This window comes from Lepidochelys kempii, chromosome 11, assembly GCF_965140285.1.
Source record: "Lepidochelys kempii isolate rLepKem1 chromosome 11, rLepKem1.hap1, whole genome shotgun sequence".
In the NCBI taxonomy this organism is placed as follows: domain Eukaryota; kingdom Metazoa; phylum Chordata; order Testudines; family Cheloniidae; genus Lepidochelys; species Lepidochelys kempii.
The window spans coordinates 32113512-32136537 of NC_136390.1; the positions used below are offsets into that span (position 1 = coordinate 32113512).

Below are 23026 nucleotides of genomic sequence, written 5' to 3' on the forward strand. Positions count from 1 at the left end.
AATAAGTGCTTTATTCTGACAATATCAGATTTGTTTTGTTTTGTTTCTCCTGCCATAAAAATCCCAACTCCAGCATAAACTAGCTCCAGGTATAAGTATACATATATATGTAATTGACAGGTCTGCTCTTCTAGAGATAAAATCCGCCCAAGCCCTACACCCCCTTTCCTGGGGAAGGCTTGTTAAAAATCCTCACCGATGCAAGGGGGTGTAGAGCTTGGGGGAATTTTGGGGGGAAAGACGTTTCCAAGTGGGCTCTTTCCCTGTTATATTTGTTAGACGCTTGGTGGTAGCAGCAATAAGGTCCAGGGACAAAAGGTAAAATAGTTTGTACCTTGGGGAAGTTTTAACCTAAGCTGGTAAAAATAAGCTTAGGAGGTTTTTCATGCAGGTCCCCACATCTGTACCCTAGAGTTCAGAGTGAGGAAGGAACCTTGACAGTGAACAAATAGAGTTTGTGTTGATTTTATTAGACCTATACGTTGTCTTCAGTCACATATAGTTGATCATACTGTACAGCTGATCATAAGGCATCAAAAGGCTCTAAGTTTTGGCAGGAGTAGATGGGAGCCCCTTTTTAAGTGTTTTTACTCCTTTTTACTTGGAGCACCCAGCAGGTGATTGTGGGCTATCATTTATGCACCCTGAGACTTTATTGTGTGGAGGTACTGCAGGGTTCTATTCTTTCCCCTCTCTTGCTCAATGTCTATGAGGCGAACAAGAAGGCAATAAGAAGATGTGTGCTCCAATGTCTGTAGCATCCAGATGATACTCAGCTGGATCTTTCTAAGTGTAGGAAAGAGAGATACTGGCATAGTATTCTTCCTGAGGCTGTTCAACTCTGGAATGGGCCCCCTCTTCTGTCCACCAGAGCCTGGATTTGTTAAGCCTCTGGACATGCTGCAAAACTGATCTAGTTTTCTACAGAATTTTGAGAAGGGGATGGGGTTATTGATTGGTATGGGATAATGTTTTTGTGTGGTTTGACTATGATAGTGGGTACATCTATACTGCAAAATGGCAATGGAGGGTACATCTATACTGCAAAAAAAGACCTGTGGCCCCAAGTCTCAGAGCTCAGGTCAGCTGACTGAGGCTTATGGGGCTCACACAATGGCCTAAAAACAGCAATGTAGATGCACAGACTTGGACTGGAGCCGGGGCTCTGAGACCCGCCTTTCTTGCCAGGTCTTAGAGTTCAGACTCAAGCCTGAACATCTACTCTGCTATTTTTGACTCCATAGCACAAGTCTGAATCAGCTGACCTGAGCTCTGAGACTCGATGTCACAGGTCTTTTTTTGCAGAATAGACATACCTAGATTTAACTGGACTAATATAATTATTCTACTGGGAATTTTAAGTCTTGTACGTGGACCCCAGAGTTAGATTTTTTTTCCAATCTAAATAAATAAAATCAAAATAACAGTAGAAGTACTGAGAGGGTTACAATTTTCATTTCTTGGAATTTTGTAATATACTTCTGCCACCTTGTTTTACATAACTCTGCGTTTCCTAAATTTGTATGTGAAGAAATATTTGTTTAACAACAATGAGGTTTGGCATGTTTTTGCTCTGAAAACCATATTTGCAAAAATTAAGTTTCACTTTAAAATAGACCTGTTATAGTTGGAAAATGTGTGTACATAATGTTTTGCACATAGCTACAAACAATATAATAATCACAATCTTCCAAAAAGTAGATAGAAAGATCCAACCAAGGAAAGAGGAGAAAGTGTCTAATTATGGAAATAATAGGATTATATATAGGAGTCTTTTTTTAAATAAAAACCTTAAGGAAAAATCTGTTTGTTTTTAAATGTGGGGATATAAACACTCTCTAGCAAATGTCAAGGTAGATTGAGTTCCACACCCTAGCAGGTACTACACCAAAGGTGCCACCACTTTCACCTTTGGGTTAGCTCCCTCAAAGGCTGGTGGGAGTACCAATATATCCCAGTACCAATATATCCCAGTACCAATATATCCCAAGTTGTCTGGATTTTAAAAATATTGCAGTTTTCTAGTATGCTTAAAAGAAGTTACTTTCAGAAGCATTTCTTCTGTAGTTAAGGATCAGAATTTCTCCGCTGACACATTATATAAATACAAAGTTAATACCTTTATGTAAAATTTATCCCATCTATCCATTATTCACCATTATATATAAAATATGTCTTCAATAAAAATCCATTAATAGCCATTCAGTTATCAAAGCAGGCTAAACAAAAAAAATATTTACTTTAGCTTTAGTTAATTTCCTTTGTTTGCAAAGTGATTATTCCTGTTTGTCAGTTGGTAATTGAAATCTGAAAGAGCTGAGATCTAATCTTTTACGGGTGATAAATGAGGTGAACAGAATGTCTGGTAATTCCTCCAAAACTACTGAAAGACTTTTGCACACCTCTCTAAAAGGAAGCCTTAGTATGAGCACCGCTCCCCCAGTGATGAGAAATAATGTCATTTTTCCTGTAGCAATTCTACTTCCCATCAATAATTCCTATTTCTAAGCTATCCAGTGTTAAGGCAAAGTTGTGCCTTGTATCCCACTTTATTTAACCAAATTCGTTATTGCGTCTCTTCCTATATGGATGTGTCAGCAGATATCCTACAGTGTACATTAACATTGTTAAAGTTTTATTTGTGCCATTTTCTGGTAAGGTGGTGGTTTGTGTCCACCTAAAGGCATAAAGAGTTTCAAATAATCATAATATATGTCAGCAACTAAGGCATGGCTTGAATTAGGGGAAAGAGTAAGTGATAGCAAGTTCCAACATTTTCTCAACCTTTTTATTCCTTTATTCAATTGTTTATAAACTATCAAAATCAGAAGCAATGAACTGTGATCATGCAATAACCGCCTATAAATTCAAGTCCTGCCTAAAGAAGATTGGAATATGCACAAGTGTAACGTCTTACACATTTCTATAAAATTTAAGTTGTTTGAAAGATGCTTAAGTAATCTTTTTGTAACATTGCTTATCTCTTGCTATAAAACAGCTCTGCTAAACATCCTTAACTAAAATAAATAAGCTCACAGATCAGTGTATGTCTGTGTACATTGGCATATGGCCATAATATTTTTTTATCAGGCTTTTGCTAATACAGAAGACAAATGCAATGTATTTTTCATTTAGGAAATTACACTATAGTGTCTCTTGCCTCTGTGTGCAATCTGAATTATTTCAGTTTTCCACTTAGTGTTGATTTTTTATTCTACTTTCCTCATTGTTGCTTTTAGACTTATATATTTCTTGTCAGAGTGCTTATGTTTCAAATGTAAATTGCAAAGTACATTTCCTAACTTGGTTTATGTTTTTTGGTAGGTAAATACGCTATGCGAGATCTGGTGAATCGCCTTCCAGGAGGCAATGGTCCAAGCATATTGTCTGATGAGACTGTAGCAGCAATCTGCTGTGCTTTGCATGAGGTCACCAGTAAAAACATGGAAAATGCCAAAGCTTTGGCTGACACAGGAGGAATAGAAAAACTGGTGAACATAACAAAAGGAAGGGGTGACAGGCAAGTAGGCAGCTAGATTTGATAGTAAAATGTTTCTTTAATCCATTTCAGATAAAAACAAGAAAACAAAACTTTTAAAGTGAATTTCCTGCAGAAAAGGGATTTGTTCCTTCGGTTCAGATTTGCTCATAAGACAACTAGTCTCCCACAGCTGCAAACTGTATTATTTCCATATAGTACTTGCCAGTCATTTAGTTTGTACAGTATTCTCCATATAAAGCTTCTAGGGGATGTACAGTAATATACTATAGTCAGATTAATTGGACCTATAAGATAAAAGTATCTGAAAATGCTGTTATGAATATTAAACACACACACACAAGTTAATAAAACATTATTAAGATTGAAAAGTCAGGCACTTAGAAGTTAGGAAATGCCAGAATTAAGATTGCCTGTGGAACCCAAATCTGGCCCCCTTGTGCATAACATTATGATAAAGTATTTAATTATATATGATCACATATCATTTTTTCCACAGGACCTCTGTCTCAATCCATGCACAGCATGGAGGTTGCTCACTTAATGAGCAGCTCTTCAATATTTTGTTTTCTCCTTATCGTTCAGTGTTTGGTTCTAGGTCTTACTGCACACTACCCAAATCCTGCTCTGAAATAAGAATTCTTAATTTCTTCATGGGCTTTTCTATGGTGCTCATCACTGTAATATCTGAGTGCTTCCCAATAATTAATTAATTTTATTTTCATAATAATCCTGTGAGATGAAGGGGTATTATCCTCTTTTTACAACTGAGGACCTAAAGCACAGAGAGATTAAGGTCAACAGTATCCACTAATTTTGGGTGCCCAATATGAGATGCTTACAGCCTAATTATTCAGAATATTTACGATTACATAGCACTTTGTATGCTCAAAGCCCAGCTCCCATTACCTTTAGTTGCAATTGTGAGCACACAGTACATCTGGAAAACAGACTCCAAGGGTATCAAGTTGGGCAGCCAGAAAATGAGGGGTGCCGAAGTAATGACCAACTGTGAAAAATTTGAATTAAACGACCTTACTAGTATCACATGGAAACTCTGTGGCAGAGGGAGTGATAACATCCAATTCTTCAGGGCAGCATTCAGCTGCTATTACCATGAGGCCCTCCTATCTGTTGTAGCAGTCTCCTGCCTCATTCATGACACACCTTCCAATTTGTGGAACAAATGATGCAGGGATCCTAAAGACAAGAGCCTCTTTTACCACACCAACCTGATTTATTTCCAGAGATGTTCCATCCTGCACGCCGAATTACAAGCACTAGAGGGGTATGGGACATTTTGCCTATGGGTTTCATATACATTTGCTGAAAGTAGAGGAATTGAGACTCACAGATCTTGGTTTCCAGTCCAGGTTGTGGAGGAGACAATGATCTAGTGGGCATAGACACTACCATTTCCTCTATGCTTGACCCCTTCTGTCCCATCCTCTCCAACCTGTCCCAATCTTGACTCTACCTAACCATTATCTCCTTGCCCTGTCCCAGTCCCCTTGCCTACCCATTCTCATGGCTTCTTATCCCAGTCCCAGTCTCCTTGACCAGTCAGTCCCTGTTCCCTACTCCGGGCTTCTTGTCCACTCTACAGCTCATATTCCTCCTCCCTCCCCACTGACACCCAGTCCCAATCTATCTGCCCAGGTTTCTCATCCAATCTCAGTCTCCTGGCTCCTTATCCCAATCTTTTTGACCAGTTAGTCACAGTTCTCCCCCCTAAACCTCAGCTCCTTCTTCTTCAAGTAGGTGCAGCTCTGTATTCCACTTAGGTGTGTGCGCACCAGGGCTGGAAATTTTACCTTTCAGAACCCATAGAGGGGAGGCCTTTATGCCGTAGCACCTCCTTTAGCTATATGAGGTGTGACAGGGTCAGGCCAGATGGCTTCAGGAGAGTAATAGAAGGCAGATATATTAGCCCCAGATTAAGTAGGTCCCTTTTCCCTGGGTAAGATAACAGGGAAGGTTCCAGAACAGTCAGGAACCTTCTGGAGACAATTAAGACAGACAGGCTGATTAGAACACCTGCAGCCAATCAAGAAGCTGCTAGAATCAATTAAGGTAGGCTAATCAGGGCACCTGGGTTTTAAAAAGGAGCTCACTTCAGTTTGTGGTGTGCGTGTGAGGAGCTGGGAGCAAGAGGCATTAGGAGCTGAGAGTGAGAATGTGGACTGTTGGAGGACTGAGGTGTACAAGCATTATCAGACACCAGGAGGAAGGTCCTATGGTGAGGATAAAGAAGGTGTTGGAAGGAGGCCATAGGGAAGTAGCCCACGGAGTTGTTGCTGTCGCACAGCTGTTCCAGGAGGCACTCTAGACAGTTGCATTCCACGGGGCCCTGGGCTGGAACCCAGAGTAGAGGGCAGGCCCGGGTTCCCCCCAAAACCTCCCAACTCCTGGTCAGACACAGGAGGAGTCGACCTGGACTGTGGGTTCAGAAAAACGGCCAAGCTGAGGGCTGCCATGAAGCTCCAAGGCAAGTAAATCCGCCAGTAAGCCCAGACCCACCAAGGTAGAGGAGGAACTTTGTCACAGAGGCAATGCCACCCTGACCTCCCTCTGTTCCTTCTTCTGCCCCTGCTGGAGTCACAGCTCTGTGTGATTTTCACCTTGCAAGCCCTCTATTTTTAGTGACTTTTCTAGTTGTGTATAGTTAATTAGTACCGTTAGTATAGCTTGCATCCAGATGGTCTAGTTTGCAAAGTTGAACCTTCACCCCTCTCCAAATGTGGATCAGGATGGTTTACCATCCGACTCTTCACCCCCTAGACAGATTGGTTCATCTTTCTCAACTGGTCCTGGACTCCTTGCTGTGGTGGATGTGTCCAGAGAACATTTGCCAGGGCATTCCCTCTTGCACTTGTGAACCAGGTCTGCTGTCACTGATGCCTCCCTGATAGGTTGGGCAGCACACCTGGGCTTATGAAAGTTCAAGCTCTGTGGTTGGAGCAGGAGTCCTTATCAATTTGCTGGAGCTTCAGGCCTTCTACAATGCATGTCATGTTTTCCTGGACCATATTGGGCTCAATGGTTACAATGATACCACCACAGTGCATTATGTGAACAAGCAAGGGGGAATGTGTTCCAGGATTCTGTCCCAAGAGGCAATCAGGTTGTGGCAGTTCTACATCAAGGAGAATGGTGATGGGGCAGCTGCCCCTCACTGGCAGGGATTAAAAGCAGCCCTAGGGAGGCTGCACTGGAGGCAGCCAATTAGAGAAGGACTGAAGAGAGCAGCCAATCAGGGCCAAGCAAGCCCATATAAAAAAGGAGCTGCAGGGCAGAGGCTGGCAGTTCTCTGTTGGGAGCCCAGGGAGAAAGGATTGTGTCTCTGGAGGGCTGAGAGGACTGCCAGCACCCTGGACAGAGCAGTGCTGCTAGCAGGGAGTGAGAGAGCTCCTGGGCTGACTGCTGAGGTTTGCAGGCAAAGAGGCATGCTGAGGGCCATGAGGAAGTGACCAGACAATTCGCTGCAGTAGCCACTAAGGGAAATGGCTGAACAGCAGACTACAGGTCCCCGGAAGGGGGGAGCACAGTGTGTGTCGCTGAAGAGGATGCTGCAGTCCTTGGAGAGATGTGGGTCCTAGAGCAGGAGTGATAGCAGCAAGGCACCACCCAAAGAGGGCGCATTAACATCAGAGCTAATTCCCAAGACAGCCATCAGGAGGTGCCGCAGTGGTGAGTGAAGCCCATTACAGAGATCACTAACCAATAGCTGACCAGTTGCCCAGGGTCCTAAATCATCTCATGGACCATCTCAGTAGAAATTTTTCCCTGAATCACTAATGAAAACAGGCATTCTCTGGGTCATCTTTGCAGCTTGGGGCATTCTGACAATCGACCTGTTTGCTACAAGGGACAACAGGAAACCTGTTCTTCTCTCAAGGGAGCCTCAGTCTGCACTCCTTGTCCAATGCTTTTCATCTCAGCTGGCATTTGGCTTGCCTGTATGCTTTTCCCCCAAACCCAATCATCCCACATATCATCCTCAAGCTGAAAGCAGATCAGGCCAAGCTCATTCTCATTGTCCTGGCGTGGATGAGGTAGCGCTGGTTCTCTGACTTTTCCACACTGTCAGTTCAGTCTCCCATACCCCATCCTCTCCATCCTGACCTGCTCACAAAGAATCATAGTCACACATTGCATTCAGTTCCCTACATCTCTTGGGGTAGTTGCTATGTGGCTAAATGAGGAGGAAGAGCAGTTTTTGATGATAGTTGAATAGGCCCTACTCAACAACAGAAAATCTTCTATCAGAATGGCCTGTTCAGCTAAATGGAAGCGGTTTTCGGTGTGGTCATTGGCTCATAGAATTCAACCAACACTAGCTTCTATCCATGACATCTTGGGGTGCCTGCTGCACCTTCAGTCATTGGGACTTGCACTTAGCTCACTGAAAGTGCATCTGAGAGGGGTTGGGGCAGCACTGACTTATATAGCCAGGGGAGGCTACAGCCACAAGGTGCGTACGATCGCCTTCTACAGATACTGCTAGGCAAAATTGTTACTCTGTTGCACTGGACCGTGCACACACCTAAGTGGAATTCATGTCTGCATCACACTTCAAAGAACCGCAGTTAAGTAACTGGTTTCACAGTGGTAGCCGTGTTTGTCTGTATCAGCAAAAAGAACAAGGAGTACTTGTGGCACCTTTAGAGATTAACAAATTTATTTGAGCATAAGCTTTTGTGGGCTAAAACCCACTTTATTGGATGCATGCAGTGGAAAATACAGTAGGAAGATATATGTATACACACAGAGAACATGGAAAAAATGGGTGTTGCTATACACACTATAATGAAAGTGATCAATGAAGGTGAGCTATTATCAACAGGAGAAAAAAACCTTTTGTAGTCATAATCAGGATGGCCAATTTCCACTGCTATGGGTACCTGCATGGTCCCACAGTATGCCAACATTTTTATGGCTGACTTAGAACAACGCTTCCTCAGCTTTCGTCCCCTAATGTCCCGACTCTGCTTGCGCTACGTTGATGACATCTTTATCATCTGGACCCATGGAAAAGAAGCCCTTGAGGAATTCCACCATGAGTTCAACAATTTCCATCCCACTATCAACCTCAGCCTGGACCAGTCCACACAAGAGATCCACTTCCTAGACACTACAGTGCTAATAAGCGATGGTCACATAAACACCACCCTATACCGGAAACCTACTGACCACTATGCCTATCTACACGCCTCCAGCTTTCATCCAGACCACACTCCATTGTCTACAGCCAAGCTCTAAGATACAACCGCATTTGCTCCAACCCCTCAGACAGAGACAAACACCTACAAGATCTCTATCAAGCATTCTTACAACTACAGTACCTACCCGCTGAAGTGAAGAAAGAGATTGACAGAACCAGAAGAGTACCCAGAAGTCACCTACTACAGGACAGGCCCAACAAAGAAAGTAACAGAACGCCACTAGCCATCACCTTCAGCCCCCAACTAAAACCTCTCCAGCACATCATCCAGGGTCTACAACCTATCCTGAAGGACGATCCCTCACTCTCACAGATCTTGGGAGACAGGCCAGTCCTTGCTTACAGACAGCCCCCCAACCTGAAGCAAATACTCACCAGCAACCACACACCACACAACAAAAACACTAACCCAGGAACCTATCCTTGCAACAAAGCCCGTTGCCAACTATGTCCACATATCTATTCAGGGGACACCATCATAGGGCCTAATCACATCAGCCACACTATCAGAGGCTCGTTCACCTGCACATCTACCAATGTGATATATGCCGTCATGTGCCAGCAGTGCCCCTCTGCCATGTACATTGGCCAAACCGGACAGTCTCTACATAAAAGAATAAATGGACACAAATCAGATGTCAAGAATTATAACATTCAAAAACCAGTCGGAGAACGCTTCAATCTCCCTGGTTACTCGATTACCGACCTAAGAGTTGCAATATTACAACAAAAAAACGTCAAAAACAGACTCCAACGAGAGACTGCTGAATTGGAATTAATTTGCAAACTGGACACCATTAAACTAGGCTTGAATAAAGACTGGGAGTGGATGGGTCAGTACACAAAGTAAAACTATTTCCCCAGGCTTATTTCTCCCCCCTCCTGTTACCCTCACCTTCTTGTCAACTGTTAGAAATGGCCATCCTGATTATCACTACAAAAGGGTTTTTTCTCCTGCTGATAATAGCTCACCTTAATTGATCACTCTCATTATAGTGTGTATAGCAACACCCATTTTTTCATCTTCTCTGTGTGTGTATCTATATCTCCCTACTGTATTTTCCACTGCATGCATCTGATGAAGTGGGTTTTAGCCCACGAAAGCTTATGCTCAAATAAATTTGTTAGTCTCTAAGGTGCCACAAGTACTCCTCGTTCTTTTAGTTAAGTAGCTGTTTCTTGTCAGATCTGTCTTCTCTGTTTCCTGCCCCGGTTCCTCACCCCTACTGGTCCCTAGTCTCAGCCTCCTTGTCCAGCTAATCTGTGTTATTTCCCTCCACCATCCCAGCAACTAGTCATGTTTTCTCTCTCGCATCCCCCTCTAGTCACTCTGTGCGGATGATGCATACACAATCCTGTCAGCACTAGAAGCTATGAGGGGATGGAGTATGCTCAGTGAAGATGAAATCTTTGGAGAATTTAGCTGCTAAAATCTAAGTCTCTACTGAGCATGTGGGAACTGTGATTTGTTTTTTTTCAAGGTTTATAACTTGGTTAAACTGGGGTAGACTTTTACAGGGACAGCAAAAGGCATATCCCTGATACAAAGGCTACCCCTTGCCATATTTCAAGTTCCTGCTCCAATGCATGGGGGAGCTATTGTTTGTCAAAGAAAAAGTCCCCAAAATTTTTTAACATGGCAAAAGTGTATTTTTTCCTTGACTTGTTCCTGGAAACTGCTGAAAATTATAAATAAATAAATAAATAAATAGCCTGAGGCAGACACAGAACATTTCAGTCCAAGTGGTAGAGTGTGCCAAAGTTATAAGAAACCGAAAACAGGATCTTATAATGGGAAGCGACAGGCTACCAGCCGTTCCTACAATAATCTTTATATTTGTATTGGATGATTGCTTTAAAGGCAGGAGTGTAAATGATTTATTATGATATATTTTAATTCTATTTTCTATAGCATATGCTTTCATGAAGCGTGCTGGATTGACAGCCCTGGAGAAAGAGGTTGTTCACAAACATGTACACCACAGATACTAGCAGTCCTGACTATCCCATAGGGTATATCTACACAGCAAAGAAAAACCCACGGCCAACTGATTCGGGCTCGGGCTGTGGGCTGTTTCATTGCTGTGTAGACTTCTGGGCTCGGGCTGGAACCTGAACTCTGGGACTTTGAGGCCTGGCTCCAGGGGAAGGCCAGAAGTCTACACAGGAATGAAACGGCCCCACTGTCCAAGCCTCACAAGCCCAAGCCAGCCACTGCTTTTTCTTTGTGGTGTAGACATACACATGCTGCCTTTTCATGTGTTTCAAGGCTCACCTGAAGGGAAGGGATCACTTCTAGTGTAAAGCTGTGTCTTACCATCCTATACAGTCTCTTTGCTGAGACTGCCAATATGACTGTTAATTGCAATAGTGGAATTTTTGTGACATGGGAATCTGTTCACTGGGCCTTAGGCTGAGACTACCCAGCCCATTTCCCATAGTGTTTCAAGCTGTAATATGTAAGTGCACTTTCTTTACAAGAGTCAATCCTGTATAATAATCGAATATTCTTTACCTTCGTAGATCATCACTGAAAGTGGTCAAGGCAGCAGCTCAGGTATTGAATACATTATGGCAATACCGAGACCTCCGTAGCATTTATAAAAAGGTAAATTACAAGTATGGTTCTGACAAAATTAGCATTCATCTGGAAACAACTTCACAATGATTCTGAGCCATTTATTTTAATGAAATGTAATTCATTTTGACATACTCGGTTTCCCACTCCACAGGATGGATGGAATCAGAATCATTTTATTACACCAGTATCAACATTAGAACGAGACAGATTCAAATCACATCCCTCCTTGTCTACAACAAATCAGCAAATGTCACCTATCATTCAGTCAGGTCAGTTAATAAACCTTTCCCTTTTGTGGACAGGTTGGCTGAAGGGCTTTTCCACTTGAGGTGGATCTAGTATGTCTCTTTTAGAACTTCAGGGTACTTTTGAATGTGCCTACCTTACCTTACTTTCAGTGATATTACAGTTTTTAGCCCTTGGGTTACTTATCAGTCTTGCTTTTCAGACCAGTGCATTGGAATTAAGGTTTTTCTTTTATATTTTGTTACAAAACAAAACACAGTATGATTTATGCATATAATACTTATATACTATAATAATACTTCCTTCAAAGTGCTTTACACATACCAATGAATTAAAACAGACTCTCCAAAACTTTTGTTGTTAGGAGACATGAATCCCAGTTATTAGGAAGAGACTGGTAATAGTAATGGGAGATTTGATCATTAGAAATATAGTTAGCTGGATGTCTGATGACCAGGAGAACTGCTTAGTGAATTACCTGCCAAATGTGAAGTTTGTGACTCTCTCAAGACATCTAGACAGGCATATGTGCAGTGCTGGCGAGGAGAGTTCCTGGAGGCCAAATTTAGGCTGCTAGGTAAGACATTGAAGTCCAGGACCCACACGGTAGCATTCTCTGAAATGCTTCCAGTTCCACACACAGGGCCAGTTAGACAGGCAGAACAGCAAGGTCGCAATGCATGGATGAGACAATGGTATAGAGAGAAGGGGGTTAGGTTTATTAGTATCTGGGAAACCTTTTAGTAAAGGAGGAGCCTATACTGGAAAGTTGGGCTCTACCTAAACCAAAGCAGAACCAGATTGCTGGCATGTAAAATTAAAAAGGGTCATAGAGGAGTTTTTAAACTAAGGGGCTGGTGGAAAGCCGACAGATGCAGAGGAGCACACAATTTGGACAGAAACATCTCATGTGGGAGGTTCTATTAATGGGGATACTCTATATCCTAGTAAAGAAGAGAAGATAGAAGTAGATAAAGTACATATAGGAACTAAAGAGAAACAGTCAAATGAAAGAGTCCCTATTCAATTGCGTCACATAATGGTAGACAACTAAAAAGTGAAAAATTTTATAAGTGCTTGTATACAAATGCAAGAAGTCTAAATATTAAGATGCGTAAATTTGAATGCCTGGTATTAAATGAGGATATTGATGTAATAGACATCACAGAGACTTGGTAGAACAACAATAATCAATGGGACACAGTAATACCAGTGTGCAAAATATATAGGAATGACAGAGTAGATCATGCTGATTGGGGAGTAGCACTATATGTAAAAGAAAGTATAGAGTCAAATATAGTAAAAAATCTTAAATGAATCAAATTGTACAATAGAATCCCTATGGATAGAAATTTCATGCTTGAATAATAGAGTATAGCAGTAGGAATATAGTATTGACCACCTGACTAGGATGGTGATGATGATTATGAATTCTCTAGGAGATCAGAGAGGCTACAAAAATAGAAAACTCAATAATAATGGGGGATTTCAACTATCCCTGTATTGACTGGGTACATGTCACCTCAGGACAGGATACTGAGATAAAGTTTCAAGACAGCATTAATGATTGCTTCTTGGAGCAGTTAGTCCTGGAACCCGCAAGGGGAGAGGCAATCCTTGATTTAGTCCTGAATGGAGCACAGGATCTGGTCCAAGAGGTGCATATAGCTGTACCACTCAGTAGTAGCAACCGTAAAGTAATTAAATTTGACATCCTTGTGGGAGGGAAAATCCCAAAGAACCCCTCCACAGTAGCATTTAACTTCAGACAGGGGAACTACACAAAAATGAGGAAGCTAGTTAAATGGAAATTAAACGGTACAGTCACAAGAGTGAAATGCCTGCAAGCTGCATGGAAACTTTTTTAGAACAGCCTAACAGAGGCTTATATTAAATGTATACCCCAAATTAAAAAATATAGTAAGAGGACCAAAAAAGTGCCACCTTGGCTAAACAACCCAGTAAAAGAAGCAGTTAAAGGCAAACAGGGAGCATTTAAAAATCGGAAGATAAATCCTGCTAAGGAAAATAGAAAGGAGCACAAATTCTTGCAAGTCAAGCATAAAAGTATAATTAGGTAAGTCAAAAAAGAATTTGAAGAGCAACTAGCAAAAGACACAAAAACTTAACAGCAAAAACATTTTTAAGTACCTCGGAAGCAGGAAACCTGCTAAACAATCATTGAGGCCATTGGACAATCAAGGTGCTAAAGGAGCACTCAAAGAAGACAAGGCCATTGCAGAGAAGCTAAATGCAGAGGATGTGAGGGAGATTCCTACACCTGAGCTATTCTTTTTGTGTAACAAATCTATGGAACTGGCCCAGATAGATGCGTCTTTAGAAGAGGTTTTTGACCAAATTGATAAACAGTAATAAGTCACCCAGACCAGGTGGTTTTCACCCAAGAGTTCTGAAAGCACTCAGATATGAAGTTGCAGAACTACTAACTGTGATATGTAACCTATTACTTAAATCAGCTTCTGTACCAGATGACTGGAAGATAATTAATTTGATGCAAATTTTTAAAAAGGTTCCAGAAGCAATCCTAGCAATTACAGGCCAGTAAGCCTAACTTCAGTAGCAGGCAAATTGACCAGGTTGACACTATAGTAGAGAACAAAATTACCAGATACATAAATGAACACAATTTGTTGGGGAAGACTCCACACAGCTTTTGTAAAGGGAAATTAAGCCTCATCAATCTGTTAGAATTTTTTGAAGGAGTGAACAAACAGGGGTGATCCAGTGGATATAATGTACTTTGACTTTCAGAAAGCCTTTGACAAGGTCCCTCACCAAAGGCTCTTAAGCAAAGAAAGCAGTTGTGAGATAAGAAGGAAGTCCTCTCATGACAGGAAAAGACAGGAAACGGTAGGAATAATTGGTCAGTTTTTAGAATGTAGAGAGGTAAATAGCGGTGTTCCCCAATGATCTGTATGGAACCAGTGCTGTTCAACATATTCATCAGTGATCTGGAAAAAGGGGTAAATAGTGAGATGGCAAAATTTGCAGACGACATAAAATTACTCTGGATAGTTAAGTCAAAAGCAGACTGCAAGGAGTAAAAGGATCTCTCAGAACTAGATGACTGGGCAACAAAATGGCAGATGAAATTCACTGTTGATAAATGCAAAGTGATGCACCTTTGAAAACGTACTCCAACTATACATATAAAATGATGGGGTCTAAATTAGCTGTTACCACTCAAGAAAGGTCTTGGAGTCATTGTGGATAGTTCTCTGAAAACATCCACTCAATGTGCAGCAGCAGTCAAAAAATCTAAAAATGTTAGGAACCCCATTAGGCAAGGGAGAGATAAGAGAAAATATCATAGGGTCACTATATAAATTCTTGGTACACCTACGCCTTGAATACTCATGCAGATGTGGTCACCCCATCTCAAAAAAGATATATTGAAATTGGAAAAGGTTCAGAAAAGGGCAACAAAAATTATTAGGGGTATGGAATAGCTTCCATGTGAGGATCGATTAATAAGACTGGGACTTTTCAGCTTGAAAAAAAGGGTGCATATGATAGAGGTCTACAAAATCATGAATGGTGTGGAGAAAGTTAATAAGTATTTTCTACCCCTTCACATAACACGAGAGCCAGAGGTCACCCAGTGATATTAATAGGTAGCAGGTTTAAAACAAACAAAAGGAAGTACTTCTTCACACAATGCACAATCTACCTGTGGAACTCATTGCCAGGGGATATTGTGAAGGCCAAAAGTATAACTGGTTTTAAAAAAGAATTAGATAAGTTCCTGGAGGATTGGTCCATCAATGGCTATCAGCCAAGATGATATGGTTTGCAACCCCATGCTCTGGGTGTCCTAAGCATCTAACTGCCGGAAGCTGATGATTGCCCTGTTCTGTCGATTCCCTCTGAAGCATCTGGCATTGGCCACAGACAGAAGATAGGGTACTGGGCTAGATGCACCATTGGTCTGATGCAGTATGGTCGTTCATATGTTCTTATGATTCTTAGGATGTTGAAGAAATTTGGCCTCACTCGTACAGACAATATTTTTGAGAGTGGTGATAATTCTATAACCAAACTCACTGTCATATTTCCAACTATCGCTCTCATTTCCCTAAGGTTTTTTCAAACACTGATGCTCTTTCTTTCTCTTACCTCCTTTTCAACAGTTGGCAGCACATCTTCATCGCCAGCACTGTTAGGAATCAGAGAACCTCGTTCTGAATACAATAGGACACAACCTTCTATGCAGTATTACAATAGCCAAGGTGATGTCATTACGCATAAAGACATATATACTGGTAAGAGACCAGTTAGATTTATTCTAAACAAAATGCTTCTAAAATACTCTTTTATGTAGTCCATATTCGGCCTGGGACAATGTAGTGTGTGCAGTTAAAAACTAGTGATTGGACTATTTTTGTTGCATTCCTCAGCAGCAACAAAATTGTCTTGAACAATAATGCTATGTCAGTTGTTCACCACTGATTCCTTGAGCAAATCACTTTCCTCCCAGATATGACATTTTATACTGTTTTGTTTTGCATTTGTCGTTTTAAAAACAATGCATCAATGTAATAAAATTTGAAGCCAACTTAAATATTGTGCTGCAAAGGAATTTTTATAAGTAAAAACTGGCATGTATCTTGACATCTCAGCTGCCCCGAGCTTCAGTTACTTAAGCTTCTTCACTTTTTACATTGTTTTTGTGTTCATTTTTAATTATTAACTTTACTGTGTGTGTCAGAAATGGGGTTTTTGTTTTGGTTATTTTTTGCTGTTTCTCTGAGAAATGCCCAATTTACTCGAAAAAGAAGAGATGAGGTTACATGTTTGTCTTTAAAAATGTGGAAAGGTTGTGGTTCAGTGAGTAATAAAATGTGTGGTGCTTCCCATTTAAAAGTGATCTTTGATTACACCAAAGTGAACATTTATTATCAAACCATGTTGTTGAATATTAATTTTTATTTTATGGCTTTATTCATAAATATTAGGGGGGGAAATATGCAAGACTTCATATTCTTCCTGATCTCAGCTGTCTTACACGTTATTATGTTCCCCAAGTAAGGCAGAGTGAACAGGGAAAAACACAAATTCCCTGTTTAAAAAGCTGGTTTATTAAACAAAACAAAAATCCTGGGGCAATTTAACTGCTGCTGTGGGACAGATCTCATTTGTGCTGTTTTCTTTTAAGCTGTGATTTCACACTACTGTTTACGAATGATGTACAGTTACTATGGTAGTAAATGGGTGTTTTACATCAGGAATGCTACATTGCAAATGCAATTTTCTTTTCTAAAGAAATGCCTGTTAAAACATATATTGTGAGATTTATTTGTCCTGCTCTCATTGTTGTAAAGTAACATTTTTTCAATAGACACATCACATAACTATTTTTGTTTTTTGTTTTGTTTTGGTTTTGTTTGTTTGTTTTTTTCCAGCATCAATAAACTAATTTGTTATAGGTATGGGGTTTGTTCCTTTTGAAATACTATATTCGTTTTTTAAAAGAAGGTTAGCAGAGTGAAGGAAAAGGTGACTGCAAAAATAATCTGTATAGGCCCCCTTCTGAAAATTACCTTATTTATTTCACATTCTTATTTTTGTAGCTTCTTAAACTTCATAGATAAAATATCACACACTGTAGATGGTGACCACGGTTTGTATCTTTATGTGGGTAAAACACCCTTTTGTGAGTGCTCAAAAATGTACATTAATCATAATAATTAAAACTTAAATGGCACTTAGATGATAGTAAATTGATTTGTAAACTTTAACTAATTTATCTCCACAACACCCCTGTGAGGTAGATGATAGATGGTATATCACCATTTTACATAAGGGGAATCTAAGGTGTAAGCTAATCATCAGGTAATTTGATCAAAGCAACAGGTGGAGTTGATGGCAGAGCAAAGATTAGAATTGAGGAATTCGTGGCTTCCAGTCTATCTTGAGCTCAAAACATTCTGCTCTCACTTAACTTGTTGTAGCCCACACTAACACCATGATGTTTTGTTCCCTCTAGTGGCTAAAACACATAAAGGATTATGTGAGTCTGTTCCTGCGTTTAGATAATAACCTGATCTTTTAGTTCAGGCAGTAAAGGCTCATGTTTTACAATCAGAAGTCCTGAGTACAAGCCCTGAGAGTACATGTCCAGGGGAGTCATTTTACTGCCACTGTTCAATTATTGCTCCTCTTTATGATGATTCATTTTTCATTTTCACACAGGGTAATTATTTTGCCCTCTAGTGGCAACACCCTAGGAAGAAGATTAAGGTTCTGCTACTGCTGACAGATTCTCCTTTACCCCAACTAGTAAACCTTCTCCTTTTGGACCCATAAATCTTGGTTCAGTTCCTAGCTGGGATAGATTCCTCACTCTAAGTTGTTTATAGATATAAATGGAGGGCAGAAAATACTCATGCTTCTCCTATCTCTCTGGTCAGGCGCCTAATCTCTCTCCACCTCAGACTTACGGAGGGAAATCTATTAAAATAGCCGCAGAAAACAAAAAAATTTCCCAACTGTAACCTTAAATATGTTCCAATGGACTCTGCCTTCATGTTCAGCGTAAGGAAAGCTTTAATCCCAGTGCCATGGAAATAAATTAGAAGGAAATCTTGTAGATTTTATTTAAAAAATAATAATAATTTGCAAGGTGCACGGTTTAGCCAATGTCATTAATACTTCAGATGTCATGAGAGTAATGACAATATCTTGATATAGTAGACCATGTCAGGCCCTTGTAAAACAATTCCACTGATTTCAACACAGTGAGGGACTAGCAGGATGTGAAAGTTTCTAAATATACAAGTGCCACTTTCATTTGTTATAGGTACTGTAAAAACTAAAGACATTGACGGACATTAAATGATAAAATACTATATTTTTTTACAGGGTCCAGCAAACCTTCACCAATTTACATCAGTTCCTATTCCTCACCAGCAAGAGAACAAAATAGACGGCTACAGGTAACTTTTGAAATCTCATTTTAAAAGAATACTGATAGCAAGGCTCAACGTGTAATGATAATATTGTTTATTTTAATAGAACTAAAAGGAGAGTATACCGTTGCATGTTATACATATGCTTTGCAGAAAGCACTTCTAATAAATGGGTTTTTAGAGAGTGTTATTGTATCTGGATATAACTTAACAGTTTATTGCTTCTGCATTTCCTTTTTTAATCCCTTGACTTTAATTATTCATCTATTCTTGTTGTGGCTGGCTGTGAGACCCATCTCCTGATTTGCATTTTTTGTAGTTTCTGAAGGGACAGTTATAATCCATGCAGTCTAAAGATACTTTTGTTATCTGGATGTTTGATAGTAAATATAGCTGTGTCTACTTCTTTTCCCCCCCCAGACCTGTGATTCCCAGTGGGTGTAGTTGCACTTGTGGAGGGTGTAGAGCAGATGCGGGGGTAAAGAATTTTTTCCAATTTCTCATCTAACCTTTGGTTAGACTTCACGCTCGTTTTTAAAAAAAAAAAAAAAAAAAAAGTGTCTTCTGTGGGATACTGACCCAATTGGTGGAGCTGCATCCACTGAGAATTATGGGTCTGAAAAATCATAGTGGCTTAAAAGAGTAACGTTTTAGAGATCAGTATGCAAAGACGTAGCCACACCACTCCATTGCGTGAATGGATAATACAGGGGTCGGCAACCTTTCAGAAGTGGTGTGACGAGTCTTCATGTATTCACTCTAATTTAAGGTTTCGCATGCCAGTAATACATTCTAACGTTTTTAGCAGGTCTCTCTCTATAAGTCTATATATTATATAACTAAACTATTGTTGTATGTAAAGTAAACAAGGTTTTTAAAATGTTTAAGAAGCGTCATTTAAAATTAAATTAAAATGCAGATCTTATCAGTTTAGTGCAGTGGTTCTTAACCTGGGGTGCATGCACCCCCTGGGGGGTGCGAGACATGCGAGATTTTTTTAGAAGGTAAATCATCGAAAGCACAAATTAAGCACAGGCGCATAAGTACAACTACTTTGTTTAATCAAACCTATGTATTGATTAACATACTACATTTTTTAATGATTACTGTAATATACAAACAAAGTTTTTAAGTTTTCAAGTTTTTAAGCTAATTGTAGTGTAATTTTTGACAAGGGCTGCAGAGCGCTGGGTCCAGGCCAGGAGCAGAGCCCTGGGCTGGCTGCCGGTACCCCAGGCTGGCAGGAGGGGTGAGCAGGGCTGGAGGCCTCGACCCCGGCTGGCAGGGGGCCAGCGGCTGGAACCCCAGACCATCAGTGGGGTGGCGGACAGAACCCCAGACTGGCAGCAGCTCACCCGCTACCAGTCTGGAGTTCCACCGGCTCCTGCCAGCCGGGGTCCCAGCCGCCAGCCCCGCACAGCCGAGGGTTCTGTTCACCCAGGCTGGCAGTGGGCTGAGCGGGGCCGGTGGACAGAACCCCAGACCGGCAGTGGGCTGAGCAGCTCAGCCCGCTGCCAGTCTGGAATTCTGTCCGCCGGCTCCTGCCAGCCAGGGTCCTGGCTGCTGGCCCTGCTCAGCCCGCTGCTGACCTGTAAAAATCAGCTCGCTGCCAACCCCTGGGATAATATATAGCTACATCTATGCAATAAAGCCGATTATACAAACAACTCTGAAATCTTACCCAAAGGTAGAAAAAGAAACTCAAATATTTTTCCCTTAAAATCCCATTTTTAAAAAATAATTTTTTATTTGTCTATTTTGTCAACAGCATCAGCAGTTGTACTACAGTCAAGATGATGCCAACAGAAAGAACTATGATGCATACAGATTATATTTGCAGTCCCCACATAGCTATGAAGACCCCTATTTTGATGATCGAGTTCATTTTCCAGCTACTACAGATTACATGACACAATATGGACTGAAATCAACCACAAATTACGTAGACTTCTATTCCACTAGGCGGCCCTCTTACAGAGCAGAACAATACCCTGGGTCACCTGATTCTTGGGTGTAACATCAGAAAGTCACACAGAGGGATGCTATAGCTTCTAATCTTGCTTGGGAAGAAATGGAATGGCCTGTTTGCTGTTTGGATGGTGAAATGTAAAAGTGAAGTGAACGGAGGAACAAGGAGGAGCATTTTTCAAGGACTTATCAGGAAGGTGAGAGAGAAATTGGAAGGGAGAACTTCTTGCTCTGTTTAGACATTAGATCTAATTACTTGTAGTTCCTGTAGTCTGGTGAAGGTGTGGGCGATGTGATGAAAGGTTTGAGAATTGAGTAAAATGAATTTGGAAAAAGTGTAGGTCAGATAAAATTAAAGCCGATTTTTAAAATGTGAATAAAAGTCTTGTTATGATAGTTTGTACAGAAAAATAAAATGGATGCCCTTCTTGTTTTATTGCTATTACTAAATGTTGAGATTGTATGCTATTACGTCTTGTAAATTTCTTTCATTGGTGTAAATATGGAAACGCCACATTGGTTAAAAATGCCATCATTTGTTATGCAGTGTGTCATTTGAAAACAGATTTGGAAAGCTGACATCTTTAAACAGAAAAAGAAAATAACAAGGAACTCTTATAAATTTAAAAATATATCATTTTTGGTTTTGAAATGAATAGTGTAATTTTGAAGCACAAAGTACAGTCCGTATATCTACACTTTTCTCATTCCCTGCCTCTTTCATAGGATACTTCACTGCCATTTTCTATGCACATGGAAGAAAAATAAATGTGGAAGTCTCATCCATGGAAAGTTGTTCCCTGCTCATTTTTTATTTTCTGTGTGTAATATACAAAAATAAGTACAACAAATATGAATTCTAACTGCATGTTGTAAGAAGTTTAAATATTTCACACCATTTTGGCCATTTTCCCAGTTTTCTATCGTTCATACATTTATTATTTGTCAAGCTGGTATACCAAAGCATGAAATTATGCACTTGGCTCCCTTGTTTTTTCCTCTAGCCTAGTGTTTTTACTTTCTCTGTTCAGTGAATCCAGGATATTTCACAGTTTTATTGTGTTTCTGCCAGAAAAAAAGTTGGAATAGATTTAAGCCCCTTCTTTTACTTCACAGAAATTTCATCCAGCAAGCTGACCATCTGGCCCATATTCCACTTGCTCCGTTTACAATTCTTGTGTAAAAAACAGTAATAAATTTTACGCATTTGTCCCATGCCATTGATGCTATTAACCTTCTTCTATGCGTTTATTATAATATTCATTTGCCATTGTTTCACTTTATAGAGCTCAAAGTGCTTTACAAGTATCCCCATTTCACTGTTGGGGTAATTGCAGCACAGAAAGGTGAACTGAATCACACAGCAAGCGAACAGATAGAATCCAGTTCTCCTGACTCTGTCTCCTAGAACACCGCTGCCTCTGTGTTAGTGAATGAAAAATTCCCAACAAAATTAATAACAAGTTATAGGCCAAACTCTGACAGCTCTGGAGCACATCCCCCTCACAGATTACCGTATGGTTGCATACGTATAATCATGGGCACAATTTGTCTCCCATGTCTGCAGACGGTGCCTTCTGTTTCCAAAAAGATCTATTTTTAATGCAGAATGTCTTAATTTATTCCATTTTTAGTCTATTGTTATTAGGAGCCACCTCCAAACAGATCATTTAGCAGGCTGTTAATTAACTGTCATCATAGCGATTTACAACTCTTGGGTGCAGAGAATATAGCCCAAAAGGTGGTAATTCCACTAAACCACGCCTACGGGTTACTCATATGTTTGTATGTATTGTCTGTTTAAAAAATTGACTGTAAACATCTAAATGTGTGGTGATGGGCTCTGTACAAATATCTAATAAAATAATAATATCTCAGTGCTACACTGTGTTGAGAGCCTAAACCTACATAATAAAAGAACTTAAAAGGTGGCACTTACTTTTATTAGGAAGTATTTCACAAGATATTTCAAGATCTCCCACCCCCTACAGTCTGTATCTTTTTAGCTTGGATTTTATCATTTGCTTGTTGAGGGGAGGATTTATGATTTAGTTTACAATTTTGCTTTCTGAAGCTAGATGTTTCCTCTGCAGATGGCTACAGTCCATGGTGTTCTTTTCTTAGAATCCAGTTGTGGTGGTGCTCCAAGAAAGACTATGGAGGAAGCCACTTGAGTACTGAGCGGTAGTGTGCTGAAGTGACTCTGCCCCTCTGCTGAGACTGAGTTCAGTTGAGTTCAGAAGCAAGAGACCGAGGAAATCCCTCCAGGCCTGGTTCTTCTGTGCCATAGCACAGATATCATTATGTTCATTTACTTTTGTTTTTTATTGATCTTGTGTACTTTACACATTGTTGTCTTGTCTTGGTGTAATACCAATTAAAATGAACTCTTAGTTGGCTAATTCCCTTCATACGCTGTTTGAGACTTGGTGGGGAGAGTTGAAAAGAAATTATGATTGGGCTAGATTGTTCTGTTTTGGCACACTGATTTTTGTGATCCAGTTAGACTTTCAGTCTGGTTTCAGAATGTCAGGTGCACAATTATGAGCTGCATTCCTTTAAAGAGAATCAAGCTCACA

At 40.4% G+C, this 23026-nt stretch overlaps 1 protein-coding gene across 1 annotated transcript in view; it reads left to right on the top strand.

Moving 5' to 3' along the window:
• PKP4 (plakophilin 4) overlaps positions 1-22327 on the top strand; it is a 242698-nt gene extending 220371 nt beyond the window's left edge. Inside the window, exons 17-22 of the mRNA XM_073305536.1 lie at positions 3325-3520; positions 11247-11331; positions 11456-11573; positions 15702-15833; positions 18433-18506; positions 20248-22327. Coding sequence (XP_073161637.1) covers positions 3325-3520; positions 11247-11331; positions 11456-11573; positions 15702-15833; positions 18433-18506; positions 20248-20496 — 854 coding nt within the window. The 3' untranslated portion in view covers positions 20497-22327. The remainder of the gene's footprint in view (positions 1-3324; positions 3521-11246; positions 11332-11455; positions 11574-15701; positions 15834-18432; positions 18507-20247) is intronic.
• The last annotated feature ends 699 nt before the right edge of the window (positions 22328-23026 follow it).